At 35.7% G+C, this 18,255-nt stretch overlaps 1 protein-coding gene across 2 annotated transcripts in view; it reads left to right on the forward strand.

Moving 5' to 3' along the window:
- Positions 1 to 18,255, forward strand: part of ESR1 (estrogen receptor 1) — a 193,574-nt gene that overhangs the window by 118,135 nt on the left and 57,184 nt on the right. For both annotated transcript variants that reach the window (XM_056344214.1, XM_056344215.1), the window contains one exon: positions 6,890 to 7,006. In XM_056344214.1, the coding sequence (XP_056200189.1) occupies positions 6,890 to 7,006 (117 nt within the window). The remainder of the gene's footprint in view (positions 1 to 6,889; positions 7,007 to 18,255) is intronic.

Raw genomic sequence — 18,255 nt, forward strand, 5'->3', positions numbered from 1 at the left:
GGAAAAAAAAAAAAAAAAGAGCTTTACCTTTACAAATTACAAGAGAACATTGTTTGTCCAGCGGGAAAGTGCTTAACTGTTCCACTTGGTTTTACAGAGTGTGAAGGGAAAGATATTTTAGTAACCTCTTTTTATTCAGGTGGTTTATTCATTTAAACTGGCTCCATAAGTTTCACTCCCACAAAGTTTCAGACTTCTGTAGGTTAAGTTGTCCTTTGCAGTCAGTTCTGAAAAGTGGAAATCAAACTAGAGAGAACTGTGTAGGATGACTAAAATGACAAATGTATTGGAAGTGCATGAAGTAATCTTTGACATCATTTATTTCCAAAAGGAGACTAATACACACTTTATTGAAGTATGTATGTTATTTCAGAGTTACTATAAAAAAGCTAGCATAGCAATTAACTGCTGGTATTATTTAGTAACTGATGTAGTAAATATCTCATTTTCAGAATTCTTTGAATAAGGGTATGTAGTTCTCTCAAATATTTAATTTAATTTAGTCACAAATTTTTTAAATAGTTGGAGTTCATTTGTTATGGGTAACACAGTTATTCTCCTCTCTGTGGTTAGAGATATGCAGGACAATAGACTGAATTATCTTTGTTGACCCTTCTGGTTATAAAATGGATGAACCTTCTACAGAGCATACATGATGTTAAGAGTATAAAAAAGCAAACCAAGGAGCACAAAAATGTATTGGTAAATTAAAGAAGAGGATAACTAGGTTTTGCTTGGCATGAGAAAGTAGTATATAGGCAGAAAAGTGGCTTTTTGTCAAAACACTGATGTTAAAGTTTAGTATAATAATTTAACAAACTAGGAATTGACTGTACTGCAGTTTCAGTTTCACAGACTTCAATGAAGAAAACTCATTGTGCTTAGAAATGTCCACGTCCACTGCATGATCTGAGCAGTGAGAATCCTGTGTTCCGTTGTGTTCCTCCAGGCTACCCCCTCCCTGCCCCCCCAAAAATAGTAATACCAGAACTTTCTTTATAGGGGTGCTGTGAGGATAAATATGTTACAGCTCATCGCAAACTTTATGATACTAGAAACCAAGATACCAAAAAGGGTACCAAAGATCCAAATATAAAATAAGCAAGCTAAACTTATTCAATAGGTTCCATCACAATCCAAAATCTGATGTTATACCTGGAATAAAAATAGAGTTATATTAATTTTGTTGTTGCTAACAATAGATTGGATTTTAAGTGCACGAGAGTAATTTGCAATATTTTAACTTTTTGGCTTCTTTATATTATATGTGGGAATTTTCTGTAGTAGAATTCCACCCCTTCCCATTTTAGCTCAAATAAACTAAAAATATGAGATTTCATTGAAAGTCTATGGGAATAAGACAGCCATGGCTTGCCTATGACTCTCTCTGAAAATGCTTTTTGTCTCTGGAGGGATCATATTGAGATGGTTGTGAGTAATACATTGTGGGAGTTTTCCCTTTAACACAGCTGTTGGTTTAATCATGTGCCAAGGATTTAAAACAATTATGATTTATCAGACAGGGAAACAGAAACTAGATGTCTTGTTCCTTGCCAGATTTTGTAGAGTCTGGGATCTGGATTGGTGTCTTTTTTTATTTTTCATAAGGAGAAAATATACTTCCTATTTTGTTACCTTGTCTAAAAAGACAGGAATGGAATTGGGGTAGAAGTAGACTTTGTACATGATATCATAATCTTGAAATAGCAGATGAAACACCAATTGAAATTTTAGGACTAAGGCCAATAATAAAAACTTTGAAATCAACTGCTGGAGTAGAAAATATTTTTTTATATTTATATATTTATAAAGTTAAATATTTCACTTTTTACAATCATATTTTTTTTTACAATCACTTTTTCAGCATATATGTTCATGCATTATTAAACTGGTGAGATGACATCATGTTTAGTATCCTCATGTAATGCCCATTCTCATTCTTCATTTTTCCTGCTAGCTGAAATAGTGTATGGAAAGGTTAAAGGAAAAGTCGGTATCATAATAATTTAGCTTGAATTAACTTCTCATGTGAACAGTGCTATACATGATGGCAAGATTCCATGAGAAGGTGAACGCTCAATGTGGGAGCTACCTGACACAGCTGAAGGACATAATACAGAGTATATAGATTTTAGCTTTTCCTCCTTTCTTACTATTCAGTGGTTCTGTGATCTTTCTTTCTGTGTTATGCACAGAAGGTGGACTTCCTCACTGGATGCAAAAGGAAGTATATTTACAATCTTGTAGGCCCTTCTCTTTACTGTCACATGTAGCAATGTCTTGTTAATTTAAACACAGAAAATGATTGATTTCAGCAGTGCTGGGTAGTTGCTGTAAGAACTGAAGTTCCAAATGCAAAGACCTTGTCTGAGAGTACTCAAGCTATGAATTTGAGTGCCTGTTCTTTTAATGAAATTAAACTTAACCTTCTGCTCTTTTGCAAAACCTGTTAGGAAACAGTGAGATTTTAAAATCAATCAGTGTGGTTTCATTGGGGCGCTTTAACTTAAAATTAAGTTGGTATAACTTTTTATTTTAATTTCAACATTTGTTCATACTGGGTTAGCATATGCAATGTCCAGGTGCTATTTCTTTTCTTTTTGTTGTTTATGAAAACTTTCCACTTGCTGTTGAGGCTGTTCTTTCCAAGATTTTGGTTTTTGTCTGCAGGCTTCCCACTTGTCGCTTGCTTGGCTCCTTAAGGTGTAGATAAAGTCTACACTCTAGCCTTCCCTTCACCTACATGTACAAAATTCTGCTAATTTAACTGTCAGAATAAGATCATAGAAGGTCCTGGTGCTTCCACAGGTAATGGCTAACATGGCAGATGCCTTATGCAGATAGGTAAAGAATTTTGTACAAATTCTATAATGCTTATACTAATCATTCCTGCAAGATAATCTTGATAGTTATTGGAATATAATATCACAACTATTTACAGATTTAAGAAAAAAATATTGCTGTGTTATGTTAACTGCCCTTCATATATTAATATGACCCCAGTTTTCACCCTTGCTGCTCAAGGACAAAATGAACTGAGTTCTTCAAAGCTGCAATTCCATGAAATACTCAAGCGTGCATCTAATTTTAACCATATGTACTATGCTGGGACTACTTGATAGAAGTACCGAGATGCTTAAACATTCTGCTTAAACTTAACTTCAAAGAAATATGGATTTTTTTGCTGGCTGAAGCCCTCACAGATAAGTCATCTGTGCACTCTGATTCAGGCATGTGCATACTTCATAGCTATCTTCAGAACCCTTGGACTGATAGCAATAAGTCTCTGAACATGACTCATGGTGACAAAAGAAAGTCAGACTGTATGTGCATTAAGAGAAAGCTTTGATTATGGCAGGCTGCGTTAGAATAAACTGAAAATCATCCTGATTTCAGCCATTGTCATCTTGTTGACACTTTGCTTCCTTCTCCTTTCCCCCTCTACCATTGGTCATTGTCATACAGATTGCCACATCTAAAATTAGTGCTTTGAGAAAAGATCCAGATCTTTGCACCCTTTTCTGGAAAGATATTAGCATATAACAAAGTGCTATAAAAATATTTGACATTGTTTTTACTGTTTTAAAATCTACAGCGTGTGAGATATCGTAAGAAAAACACGCCACTCCTCCTCAAGCTCCTCAATAGCTCCTTTAAACTCTTCCTTTGTAGTCCATGGCAGTACAAGTCATACATAGTGGGGGATTAAAACGAGGGGTCTGCCCTATTAAACTCACTGCCTTTAATTTTGCACAGGTCATCTGAGAATTTATTTAAAAAAACCCAACGACCACAGAGTCCAAGTGGCACATGCTTCCTTTTATGAGTATCAGTGATCACTGAAGACCTTTCTTCCTCTTGGTACTCCTGTAATACCAACTACCCAAATGGATTAATTAGCCTCTCTTGTAGCATCTATTGCTGTTTGAACACCATGAAAATAAAGTGCAGGGCAGCTGGGCACCTGCTGATGTGTCCACTTTCATGCCGACGATTCCTACCAGTGAGAAATCCCTTCTAATAACTCAGATTGTCCAGAATCAGCTTTGTAAAGAGGTGAGCTTTAAGGATAAAATAAAAGGTAGAATAATTAAAAGACAATTCACTTTACAGCAGAATTATTGAGTTACACTATTTCACTTTAAAATAAAACTTGTCTTTGCGTGTTACCTATTCCTTAGCTCTGGTCTTCTTCCTTTTCCCTTCCATGCCACCCAAAGCCAGACTGCCCTTGCCTGTGTCTGTGCCTTGCCAAGGAAATTTCCTTCCTCACTTCATGTGATTGAATACTTGAAATCAGAGGGTATTGTGGAGAAGCTGGAAAGGTTCCTGCCACTCTTCTTCACTTTGTTTCTTTCTTCTTCTCTAATTAATTTGTTAATTATTTCTATTGTATAGTCTAATTATAAAATATTTTCTTCTGATTGATTACATCTTTTCCAGTCCCCTGAAGGCATGCTGGTTAAAATAAACAAAAAAATATGAGAAATATTAAATGCATTGTCTTCTTCCTAGATTTACAGCGAATATGAAGTCTAAACAATGACATTGCTATGGCATTCATAACCTGAAAAAGTACACCACTCACATTCAGATCTTCTGTTTTGTGCACTCTAAACTTTACAGGTTTTATTCTGTGAAGTCTGTCAAACACTTTGAAAGAAAAATGGATCATCTAAGGTGCTGGTCACACACATGAAAACACACTAATTATGCTAACCTTTAAAGTGTATACTTAAGATAAAACTTTTCAATGTAAAAATATGATAATATGAATCATGTTAGTTTCAGTAGGAACTGTAGCTCTGTCACATATATGACTATTTTCTGTACTGTTATACAAACCAAATGCCTGTTCCCTAATGCTTGTAGTTTGAATAAGGAAATCTAGGCTGAGAGCAGAACAAAAGGTTATTTCCCACATAAGCACTGTGAAAACGGATGGTTGCCCTGCTGATATTGATTTCACTTATTTTTTTATTTTTGCATAGTCACCCCTTTTTTTTTTTTTTTTTTTTTTTTTGAGAGCTGAACCTTATGAGCATCAGCCAGTGTGGTAAGCATATGTTCAGCTTTGACCTGAGTGGGAATATTTATCTGCTTATTTTACAGACAGCTAAATGATGTTCTGAATCATTTGCTGAATTCAGAGCTTGTGCTCACTCCTTTTGTGAATTTACCTTTTGTTTTCATTATGAAGAAGATCAGATACTCTGTCCAAGTCTTTGTTTTGAAAAAGAATAATTAAAGTTTTGTGTCTGGCTTTCACCCTATTTCAGAGCCAGGCATATAAAACCAGGCTGGTGATTGAGGTCAGGTGCTACAATCTTTTGCTGCTTAGTGTGACCTAATAGAAGTGCAGTTTCTTAAAAACATGGCTTTCCCTTTTTGCTCCTTTTCCCTGTAGATATTGCATTTTTGTGAGATTGAGGCTGTTTTCTTTCTGACACGATATTTTTTTCCTTATATGTGAAATCTTTTGAATCAGGTATAGAACAGTATGTATCCAAACAAAGGAACTGAAAATTAAAATGCTCTTTCTTGCTGTGGTTGAGGTAGTATTTCTGTTCTACCTTTTCACCTTGGTCCTGAAACAAACTGTGGATTCAGATTTTTCCAGTACTATATTGTTCTGTCAAGTAGAGCTAAAAAAGTAATAATTCTGTTCATTTGAGACAATGTGTAGTCAGCTGCCACCATATTAAAAAGTTTACAGTTTGGCTGCTTATTTTGATTGGATTCCAGTTATGTAGCATTAGAGACCAGATGTTCCTGGTGTAACATGATAGTAATTTTTACTCTATTTTCTGATTTCTAGTCAAGGATAGATGATTTGATAAGACCAAGGCCTCTGTCAAACCTCCACCTTACTCTACCTCAAGCTGATCCCTTGACCTGAAAGAAAGAACAAACAGTTCTGCAGTAAAATTGTTTCATTGTGTGCTGTACTTAGTTGGTTTTAGATGAATACAGAGCACCAATAACATCGTTTTGGATAGTTTTTTTTTTCCTAGCTAAACATCATTTATGGTTGGGAAATAATTTTGTAGCAGGTTTAAGCACACATGTTTTAAAAGAAATTTGGAATAGAGGCTTGTTGGCAGTAATAAATTTAATACATTTATTGCTGAAATAATACGTTTGTATGCTGAAAATGTTTGTAATGACAATTGAGATGTACAGGGTAATAAATAAGGAAGTAGACCTCTGAAAGCAAAGGTACAAGTACCAAACTTGGTTGCAGCATATGGTAATTTAAGAATTTGTCATTACAAAATGTTTTTGCATATATCATTAGATATGCAATTGGAATTAGAGACTGATTTATCCCTGAGGCATAATTAATTATTGGTTGTTACTTTTATTTCATGTAGGTTTTGTTTGTTTCATAATTGCCCCAGATAGTGGTAGATATTAAAAAAAAATGTTCTATGCATAGGCCTTTTTAATTTTATAAACCTCTAGCCATTTTGAGCGGTCTTATTGGTTAAACATCAACACAAGCACATGGACCAGATGGCATTGTATTTCTCAGGCTAAGATCAATGAAGTCAAGGGACTTGTTCAAATCAATCTATTCTCTTTTGTGACTGCTTTAATTGTTCATTATTTTAATTATTCTACAGAAGTTACAATTTGTGTTTTCAATAGTACTTTTAAAGAACTTGTGAACATATATATTATGATTAGATGTGATTAAATGTATTGTGAATAGATGTTAGTTTCACTGTCTGTATCAATATTTTTGTGATACATTGTGATGGTAACCCTATCTTCTGCCTGAGATGTTAGATGCTGTACTAGATACTCAATGAAAACCAAGAGTATTATAAGGACTTTTGTTATGTCTGTGTGTAACTGTGTCCTTACTTTCCTTCTGGTTTTACAGGGCACAATGACTACATGTGTCCTGCTACTAACCAGTGCACCATTGACAAGAACAGAAGAAAGAGTTGCCAGGCTTGCCGACTAAGAAAATGCTATGAAGTGGGAATGATGAAAGGCGGTACGTACAGAGCGCTCAACAAATCCTCAGCACTGGTGTCTGCCTTCCTGGTTTTTAACTTCATTGGAGAACTGATATGGTTCCTAAAGGAAGAAAGAACTAATTTTATTAAGCTGAATTGTATTAAATCAGGGGGCCTCAAACTATGGCCCCCCAGGGTCATCAATCCAGCCCCCGGTATTTACAGACACCCCCCCGCTCCCCTGCCCCCCCCCCCCCCCCCCCCCCCCCCCCCCCCAGGGGTTGAAGGGGGGAAACCAAGCAGCCGCAGATGACCTCCTGCCACTTCATCCATGCGCCGGCCCCCTGTTTAAAAAGTTTGAGGACCCCTGTATTAAATCAAAGAGTAATTAACTAAACCCCCAAACTCTCCCAAATACCATTTTATCAATCTTGCCCAAATTTTCATGAAAATTAATAGCAGCATTGACTTCAATGAAATTAGGATTCTTCTGGTAATATTTTTTTGGCGTCTTGTGGTAGATACCAGATCATGATGAATGAAACTTAACTCAAGATTTTGTAACACTTTGCAGTTCAGTGTAGAAAGCACTGTTAGCCTCAGATTAGTCCATATTAATTCAAATAAATTTCTGAATATGTAATACTTGTTCTGTGAATTCTGGAAGTCAATTCCTCTATTCCAGTACTGTACACATATTTTATATGTCAATTAATTTCACTCAAAAATACTAAAGGATCACTCATTTTATAAAAACTGAGCTAAATGTCATTTTCTTGAAACATACATGTGTAATAATGATGCCAAAGAAGAAGAATCAGACACTGAATATTTAGGATGAAGTAGAATACCACAAAATTACTTTATTTATATACGCTTTTGAAGGAAAAAATAGAAATATGTGACAATATTGAACAATTGCTACGATGTGTTCTTAGGTGAAGAGTTCTTTTGTAACATACTTTGGATAAATCCTGATACCTGGCTTTCTCCTTTATGTTACAGTACATTATGTTTGTCAAAAGCAGATAGAAGTTAGCTATTATTAACACTTTTGAAAAAGCCCAGCTGCTCAGAATTAAGAATGTTTATGAACAAGAGACCGTAAAGTTTCACATTCTCTTTAAAGCAGAAGAATACCTTGTTGTAGCGTATTGAAATTATCATATTGCTTTTATTAATGAAGGGTAAACACTAGCTCTATTGAAACTTATTTCTATAGGAAAGTTCAGCAAACTGGTTAAGTGCTCACAAGAGAAAAGATTAGAGCCCATACCTTATGTGTGAAAGGAGCTAATTGTTGAATTAGAGATTGGTTGTCCCTTTCTCTGGCACACCTAATGTTTACTTATTCCACAAAAAATCTGGGGCAAAAGAAAGTAGCTCATCATGTTTATCCTTCCCACAACAAAGGATTGTTTGTAAGTCCAGTCAAGGTCAAGGCAGGCTATGTCTGGGAATCTTGGGAGAAAGAGTAAAGGGAAAAGGGTAAATGAAATCTAGCCATTTGTTGCTGCTCTTTGAGGTTGAATCTGCATTTTCCTTAACTCAAGGATTAAACAAGAGCTGAGAATGATGTTAATCTCAGCTTTGGGATGCAAGCAGGAGGAAGGTGTCAAAACTTTTTAGTTCTAGTACTTAAAGGCAGTAGTTGGTTTTTTTTTTATAAGATTTAGTTTATGGATGCAGGGTTTTTTTATTTTATTTCTGTCTTAACATCATGGTGCATATGGCTAGAAATTTTTGAAGTAAAATGATCATAATTAGTATCACAGTTATGGTCCAAAGAAGTTAAAGTTTCAGATAAAGCAAACTAAAATCAGGAAATCCCATACAAAAATTTGCCATGGACATTTAGCTTTGACCGTTGTACATATGGCAAATCATAGCTAAGGTGCATCATTATGTTTTATGTTGATGATACTACATCTTTCATTAGGTATATTTCCACCTATTTATGCTCATATGTATTTAGTTAATGATCCCCTGTACCAGTTTGATGTTTTTCACTTCTATTCTCTAAGATACATGTTGCATTATGTTTTTCACTGTGCCCCATACATAATTGTTTCAATGACATAAATATTGCACAGTATTCTCAATTAGCATTCTGTAGACTAAAAAAATCCAAAAAAAGACTGCAATTTTATAAAAATTTTCTTTCTAGATGTTCTAGAATTTTTATTTCATATGGTGGTTCTCACTTCAGGAAAGTTCTGTGGATTTCATCCTTTCCTTTTGCAATGTTGTTTAGATTTCTACGGTCACTACAACAATCAGCAGTTCAAAAATAGTGTTGTGGGGTGTTTTTTTTTTTTTGTTTTATTTTAACTCAGGTTACCATTTACAAACAAGGAGATCAGGTGCATAAATTCTGCCTGCTGCTATAAGACCACTCATAATACACTGAAGTCCATCACTGGTTCACAGGCAAGGGTTTGAGAATATTTATTTTATGAAGTCTGGGGAAAATTTCTCAAGATCCCTCAGTTGCAGGTTATAAATATGGGATGCCTGCAGATGAAGTGTTCAAGAAAGGTGAAGTTAATGTAGGATAAATATAGCATTCAAGGTTCTGCAGGAGTCATTACCAATCCCATATTGTCCACATAACTGTGGGAGAAAGAAACCTTATCTTTAGTAATACTCGATAATTTTTACATTTCTCTCAATGAAGATAAAGGTTAAGTGAATATTCTAGGTATGCCATTTGGTTAACTTTTAAAGTGTTAACTTTAAAATGTTTTAAAATATTGTTGGTTATTTTTTCCTTTTCTCTGGGGAGATCTCTTAAGCTTTTCTATTTTAATAGATCTCTTATAACACTTCAACATATTTGAGTCATTTGTGCTGTGGTTAATGCAAGGTCCTCAGTTTTCTCTAATAATTCATTGTTCTCTTGATTGAATCTTTTAATTTAAATTATCTCCTTTTTTCCATATTGAAGGATTTGCCTTGTTTAAAGTCATTAATTCTATAATATATTTGAGAAATACTTAGTTGTGTCATATCTCACTTCTATATCTATTTCCACAATTTGTTTATGATTATATACCTTTTATTCATAGTGTAAAGCAGATGTAACTTTTCTCTAAATATAATCTGTTTTCCTTCTACACTGAATTAGCTGAGGTTTCTTAATTGTCAAAGCAACTAACTTGTGACTTGTCTGTCAATTAACTTCTTAACAATAGTTGATACTAATTATTGAGTTTCAGCAAACATGGGGGAAGCTAGATAAAATTTTCATTAAAAGTCTGGTTAGTTTTAAACATAGTTTATAAGCTATGGTTGCTAGGTTTTTCTCATAGGAGGTCACTTGATGCAGCATAAAAAAGTTCACATATATTATCTTTAATAAAGTGAACACAACTGAAATACGTTTTTGGGGCTTCATTCAGAAAAAATGCAGCCTTCAAGTGGCTTGAGCTAAGCTGTAGGAACATTTATTTATGAGTTTCTGGGTAAGTTTTATGGGGTTTTTTTGGTCCCACTGTTCTTTCACCTTTTACAAACTTCTTTCAGTACTGAAGAGTTGTTTTCTTTCTCTCCTCTTATGTTTGTGTTTCCTTCTATATCTGTTACTTTGCTGTTTCGAGATAGACTGCTAGAATCTGATGTAGTCAGCATCTGAGGCAGAATTTATAGCAGTTATATTTTGTCCATATGCTTCACTCTCTTTCTGGATAAGCTGAAAAAAACTTAAAATTATGTGTTATTATTTAGTCTGTGCACCCCTGTTTGTATGTGAGTATAAAGCGGTCACATGGAGTAAGTTCCTTGTCATGTCCCTCTTTCTTCTGGTTGGGTAGCGGGGAACAGACGCCTTCTTTTCATTTATCATCCACTGATGCTTTCTTGAAGACTGTTTCTGTCCTAGTTTGGAGAAGCATATTCCAACTTACTATTTCACACAATAGTGGATCCCAGTTTCCAAATGGAGTTTTTACAGCAGTTGCAACCTTGAAGCTCCAACCATATGTGTGGTCCAGGTGATGTCTGCTCCAACACAGATCTGGTTTTCAGTTTCTTCATTGTTTTAATGGCTTTCTGATGACTTGGCTCCAAAGGACCTCATTCTCTGAAATCAAAAGCACTTTATTTTTATTTTTATTTATGAATTAAGTATTTTTATAATTTAGTAAATAAATGGGAGTTTTCTAGTTATTAGCATGTTACATTCTTCCCCTCCTTTCATGTGTGACGGGGCAGATTTAACATCAACTGCTCTGTGGAATCAGAGCAAGAGCGTGCTAGTGAAATTAGTGGCTATGGCAAAAATTTGCCATGACTAGTTAAATGCTAGATCACTAATGGAAAAAACAGTTATTTGCCTGGTAGTCCATGTTTAGCCACCCTGAGACCTACATAATTCTGTCAGCTGTTAAATGCTGATGGCTTCCCAACCTCAAGTCCTATCAAATGTGACATTCAAGAATGCTCATGTGCTAGGTCCAGACGGTGATCCTGTATACAACCAGGGGTATTTACTGTCTTTGACGAGCCTGAAATTTCATGTTGTAGACAGAAGACTCTGAGTGTTGTTTTCTGTGAAAATGAAATTCAGCATTACAGTGCATTTGAAGCCTACATCCTTCCCTGTTAGCTTCACAAAGCATCTGAGAACCCTTCAGAGATTACTGCAGTACCACCCAGGGAATAAAAGCCTGTGTTTGCCATAACCATGTGCTATAATCACATGTCAGGTGCCTGTAGAAACTCCTAAAGATTGGAGCCTAGAGACTGGAGGCTTTCATTTTTTTCTTTTACATTCTCTGGAAACAGTTACCCATGTACCAACATGGCAATTCCCTCTGATTCAGTGGGACAACGTTGCTGAAATTTAAGACAAATTTTTACAGGGAAAATTAAAAAAAACACATTTGGCATCCTCACAGAGAAGAACCTTGCTGATTTTTGTCTTTAAATGGAGAGAGCTATGCTCCCTTGCTGAACTCTATATTTGTTCCTGCTGAAAGGCTAGAGAGTTATTGAAATTGTTCTCAAAAGCAGAGGTAAATTGATGTCTGATGCAACCATTGGAAGGGCTCCAGACTTTCTAGTTTTCCACGTAATTATCTTTTAATGAAATATTATAATAAAAATAGAAATTAGTGAATGAAAGGAAATGGATTAACAATGTGAAGCTATTTCGGTTTGTCTGAGGACATTTATCAGACATACTGTTCTGTACTCAGCCAAATAATTGTGTAGGTGGAGCCTGATAAATGTATGAGGAAATGTACATTTTTAAGATGTAATTGATGGGCTGAAAGCATGTACTCAAACAGCACTTGAAGCAAAGTTTTGTGAGTTTAGAACATCCTCCTGGAAAAGAAGATGGAATTGAAACCAGACTTTTTAGTGAAATGTTTCTTTTTCCCTTTGCACACGTGCAAAGTGGATTGTTGCCATTGAATTGTCCCAAGATATAATGTTCCACTGTTCTGCCCCCAAAATAAGAAAAAGACACCATTGTTGTGACCATTTTGCTAAGAATATTTTATCTTCCTGTTCCACTTCACAGAACGATCTGGGCTAGAAGGATCCCCAGGAGGTCTCTTGTTGGGCTACCTGCTCAAAGCAGGTTCAATACTGAATTTAGACAAGGTTAAGACTTTTTGCAGTCAGGTGTAAATGGGACAACCTGTGTTATGCTTATTTATATTCTAGAGCTGGTTATGGAAAAACATTTTAATCCTGAAGAATTTTTGATGGTTTAGTCTTGAACACAAGACTGTAAAGCTAATTATATCTGTGTATTTGTTTACATTTGGGTTTTGGCCTTTACATACTTAAAGATTCCTAACTAGGAATTAATTTAGTTGTGATATTACTTAGGAATAGATACAGCAATAAGGCAGTCCCCATTTAAGTTGCTCATTAATTTTAAATGAAATCCTTGCTGTGTCTCCACTGCTCTCTGCTACTTGTTCATACTACAGGTACCTCAGGGTGTCACTGTACGTTCACTGGTTTTGAGAAAGCCTATCCATGTCAGAGCAGTTGGTGTCTTCTTGCAGAGCTTAAGAAATTCCTAGAATGTTAGAGCTTCTGGTTCTTCACTTGGTTAGGTATTTACAGTTCAATTCTAGCACTATCAGTCCTGATACATCAGGACAAATAGCTTCAATACCCTAATTAATTTATCTAATTTCTAAAATGTAACAGTTACAATTTCTCACTGTCTTTGAGAATTACACTAATGAACTTATAGTCCTAAAATTGCTTGTTTTTTTCCAAATCGCAGTTGATGTATGTTTCTTGTAAAGGCTTTACTATGACCCCTAAAATGTCTGTGGCTTCACTGTAAATATTGCCTAGAAATATGGCTGTTGCCATACTTACTGTTGCTAAAACCTAGTATGATTTGTGCAGGATTGTCAGCACTGAAAGGGATTCAGTTGAATGATGGATTAATTGACTTTTCTTGCTTCTCTTCTACATGTCCTCTGATGCTCTTTAAAACACCTGCTATGAATGCCAAAGTCTGAATGCCAAAATATAGATTAGGATAAATCATGTCTTGCACCTTCATCTGTAATTAATAGATCATTGATTCTCCCACTGTGCATTATGAATAGTCATTAGACACCCCAAATTACATTTGCCTGCTTGTTAACAGCATATTTTTGCCACCAGGTCTTTAAAAAGTTTACATGGAAGACCAGTTTTATGATTTGCATTGTAGCTGATAGGAATACTGGGGCACTGTGATATGTAATGTGACTTGATCACTGAGCAAACTGGTGGCAGAGCCAGGAGTCGAACCAAAATATTTGAATGCAAGCCCTTAGCCCTAAATCCCCCTGCTGTGGCTTCTCTTTCCCTCTTTTTTAATAGTCCTAGAGGAATAAAAAGGCCGCAGTTTGGGAAAGGATGAGAGAGTGGTTTTGAAAAAAAACAAGCCACCCACATAAACAGATATACATCTTTCATCAACCACAAAGGAATAGGGAAAATTCCAACATCCAGGTGCACAGAGCAAACTCAAATCCGTTATTTATTTATACGACTGTCTAGATATTCTTGTCAGAAACAAGGCTATTAAGCACTGTCACTTGAGGCAGGCCTGTTCAACATTAAACATTAACTTCCAACTAATTTGTTTAGAAGATTTCAGACAGTGTTTCTCATTAAATTGCCAACCCACCTGGGCTTTCAGCAAAATTTACATTTCTGTTTGATTTTCTGAAAGAGAAATAGATATGAAATAAAGGGGCTGATTGTCTCAATCATATTCAAAAGAAGTAATTTATTAAACCAATAAATTTTGGATTTGGAAAGTGGTGTTACTTTCCTGTGACCAAATAATGTATTTATGTAAAGAAAACCAAACAGAAAAACTCTCAAAATGACCTTGGGAGGACCATCATGTTGAGATACATTACAACATTAGGACCTACTTTGCAGTCATAGCTTCAGCTATCTCTAATTGTTATAAATCTATCAAGAATGTAATTATATTCCTGACCTATATGTATGTACAGAAGCTACATTGACCTTACATTTTAGAGGCAGCTGTAGGATTTGATTTTATTTCCAGTGAAGCATTAAAAAACTATTGAATTCAGCAGAGGTATGCCTAATGAGGTCTATCCACAAAGCAAAATCACTGTAAGAGGTCATTAGGAGACAGCTACTTTGCTGGCATCCACCTTTTAAACTTGAAAGCCAGTTGGCTTAGATGCTCAGGTTTGTGCCCGTAAGAGAACTGTTGACTTGTTCACATCGTTTTCCTTTTGCAGTCACTTACTTTTGCCAATGGCAGCAATGACACCAAAGTGAGTCTGAAGTGAGTCCCAGAGCTCTTCTCTAGCAGTTTACTAAACGCCTTCTGCATTAGGACATTTGAGAGAGGCTTTTGGATTTCTGGCCTCTTCAGCTCTCACTTCAGTTTCAGAAAGGTTCCCCTACTCCCCAAATAAAGAATTTCTGGCATAGAAAAACCTGGTTTCTTCTTTTGTGAGCATTGGTGTAAAGGATTTATGTGGCTTTTCTGCCACGGCCTGTTCTTTGCATGCTCCTTTAATACTCTGATCATCAACTGGGCTCTAAGGTCTCTGGCTTTCTGAAGAGTGCCTTCTTATTTATAACATCTTTTACTTACCACATGCATTTAGTCTTTTATTCTCAGGCAGGGTTTGTTTTACAAAACACCAGATATTCCTTCTCTCTGGCAATTTTCAACATAATTCTGATGAGGTAGATCTGTCTCGAAGAGTAACAAAATTGTTTAGAAAGGAAGGTATTTCCAAGCAAGTTTGAAATACCCCTTTAACAAACTGACAAAATTACAGGTTGTTAATGCTGCAAGGCTGTGCGTGTGTATAGATGTGTCAGATGTCACTTATCACCTGGGGTCTGCTGATGAGGAGCAGAACTGTGGACAAAGACCCTTGGGTTCAAAGGTTGGTCCAGCCTCGGTGGTTAGCTGGTAAAGCATTGACCAATCGCTGTTACCAAAACCAATCATAGATCTGTCTTTTTTTTTGTCCTCTTAGGAAAAAAGACAGAATTAATTCCTTTTCTGTTCTGTCATGATTTCCACACCCCCCTCCGTGCCCCCCCCCCCCCCCCGCCCCCGAGTATGGCCACAAACTGTTGATTGCTACCGTGAGTTTCAGCATGGTTCCCACACCACCCTCAGTCATTATTGCCATTCTGACTTTGTTCCTCCAATTTATTTATGAGCCAAATGCCTTAATTTTGTAACCCTGTTTAACCTAGGTGTAGCACCCTTTTCCTGTGTGTAAGGTTGTCCTTTCCCATAATGTTTCCACCATCTCTGTTCTGAACTTGCTCTTCCTAGGAGTTGCAGCAGCTGTGTTGCTGAAATGGAAAGGGAAGCAGTAAAAGGAAAAAGTCTGCATTATCAGGAAGCCACAAATAGGGAAGAAAATCTTCAAAACTAAAAATGCATTTCTGAGCAATTTTTTTTTTAAGTAGGAGCTTCTTCCCTGGGTTAAAAAAAACCCTACTGTGCCATTACTCAAATTGTGACTATATGTAAACACTAATACTAAAACCATCTTCTGTTATTTTGTTAAAGAGCCTTTCTATTGTCACTGAATCACAATGTGAAGCCAAGACTATATATATGAATAACCTGATTGTTTGCATGCATCAGAGCTAGCACATGCTAGAAAAAGAAAACTATTTGTGTGCTTGGAGTTTTAAGATTGAAATGTTTGTTAAGTCATACACACATGCATACTAACATGAGATGGGTAAGGTTTACCAGTGGTGATTAAGGTGTTGCTTTTAATTTTCTTGCTTGCTTACTGTGTGATTTTAAGTCTTTGTACATTGATTTTAATGTTTTGGGTTGTTGGAAAGTTAAAACCATTATGTATTGAAGAGCCCTGAGATCTTCAGGTGGAAGAGATTAAAATGTGTTCCAGCAAGAGAGCACCTGACATCTCATAGCTTTATCATGGATACAACCTATGACGAATCACATTTTTTTTCTACTCATATGATGTTTAGGATGATATATGTTATGACAACTATGAAAACTGCTAAAAGCAGAATTTTACTGTAGAAAAATGAAAAATGTTACCAATTTTACTGCAGATCATATGGGGGCGGGAGTCCCAAATAAAAAATACACCCCTAATCTGTGTTTCTATAAAGAGCGATAAGTGACTAACTAGTTCTTTCTGTTAAGGCATTGCCCATGAAAAGAAGTAAGGATTAGAGTTAAAGGTTCTTTTAGTATTTTAAAATACTGTAGTGCAGTATAAACTCAGCAAGTGCACGGAAAAGATGCAGTTAAATTTTGTGTAGGGAAAAAACACATGAATACACTGGCTATATCTTAAAGCAAAGGTTTTGTAAAGACAGTCTTATTTGTCCCAGTCATTGCATAAAAAGCAAAAATAATACCATGTCTTCATTCTGAAAGAAGAAAGATACACCAGGAAAAAAAAAATAGTAATTAGCCTGAATGGAGTACATCACCTCTGCAAATGTATAAAGTGATGAAAAATTATGCAGGCAGCAATTAGAATTACTTCCCAATCCAGTAATTATGTTCTGATTATTAAATAAATCTTAGAAACATTAATTAATCCAATTTCCCACATCAGTTGTCTTCCCCTTTTCAGATCTCCATCATTTCTCTTTCTAGCTGTTTCAATTTTGCTTTCTATCTATTCTGCTTTTCCTGTGATTCTCCTGCAAATATCATCTCCTGAGGTTGAGTGAGGGCTCTCATTGCTTATCTTTCTTTCCCTAAAGATTCTCTCAGGAGGCAAAGAATCTTAATTATACATATAGAAAACATATGTAATAAAATGTGAAATAAGACCTGTTTCCAAAAGAACTTATATAGCAGTTTCTAAGATAAAATACTGTCTCATTTCACTGTATGGACCTGGAATTCTGAAGCCAAATGTGCCACCACTTCTGCTTGTGCAGCATGTGCTTCCTGCACCTATCTTGGAGAGACTGCTGTGCTTTTGCACATTTATTGGCAGAGTTAAAAACCAGAAAATTGCATCAAAAGTTAATATATTTTGATGGTCCAGCTACACAATACTAATGAACTTCTAGATTTCTTGAAAGAAGGTGGTTATTTTACGTAATCTTAGTCTCATGTTGCTGTAAGGTTCTTCTAAGGTAAACAGTATTGGACTGAGCCAGTTTTACTGAATGGGATATTCTGAGAAAAATACCATAGTTACAACATCCTTATCAGTTAATAGAAGACAAGAGATACTGTTCCTGCCTAAATTAAAAATTTGCATAATTGCATTCCGCCTACTTACATTTTTCAATAAAATACAATAGTTATGTCCTCTCCCAAACTAGAACAGTGTTGTCAGGTGACTAATGTGTGTTACACAATGACAGCTACAATTAAATTGATGGAAAATAATTTTCTGTGTATGATATTTATAGTCATGATTTATATTAATGGTTGTTTAAAGTTGCAAAGTGAAATTCTCATGTTAGAAAATACAGAAATTATTGGTGTGACCTATATTGAACCACCTTATAGTATGATACTACTAGTATCCTTTGTCCTACACAAAACTGCAGATTTGTTCCTCTTGCCACTGTTAAAAATGTATTGTGAGACTACTAATTGATTCTGCAGATTGTTTACAAGGTGAAGCACAGAGATGTATTTGAAACAGAAACTTAAAGTCCAAAGTTTTTTAGGTTGTAGGCATTGCTCAGGGCTGACACCTCACCTTTTCTGAGGTGATCCAGGAGATTGCATATCCAGGAGAGTTTGTTTTCATGAGTCTGGGCTCTACATGTAAAATGCCTGAAGCCT

The sequence above is a fragment of the Falco biarmicus genome, chromosome 6 (genome assembly GCF_023638135.1).
Source record: "Falco biarmicus isolate bFalBia1 chromosome 6, bFalBia1.pri, whole genome shotgun sequence".
Taxonomy (NCBI): Eukaryota; Metazoa; Chordata; class Aves; order Falconiformes; family Falconidae; genus Falco; species Falco biarmicus.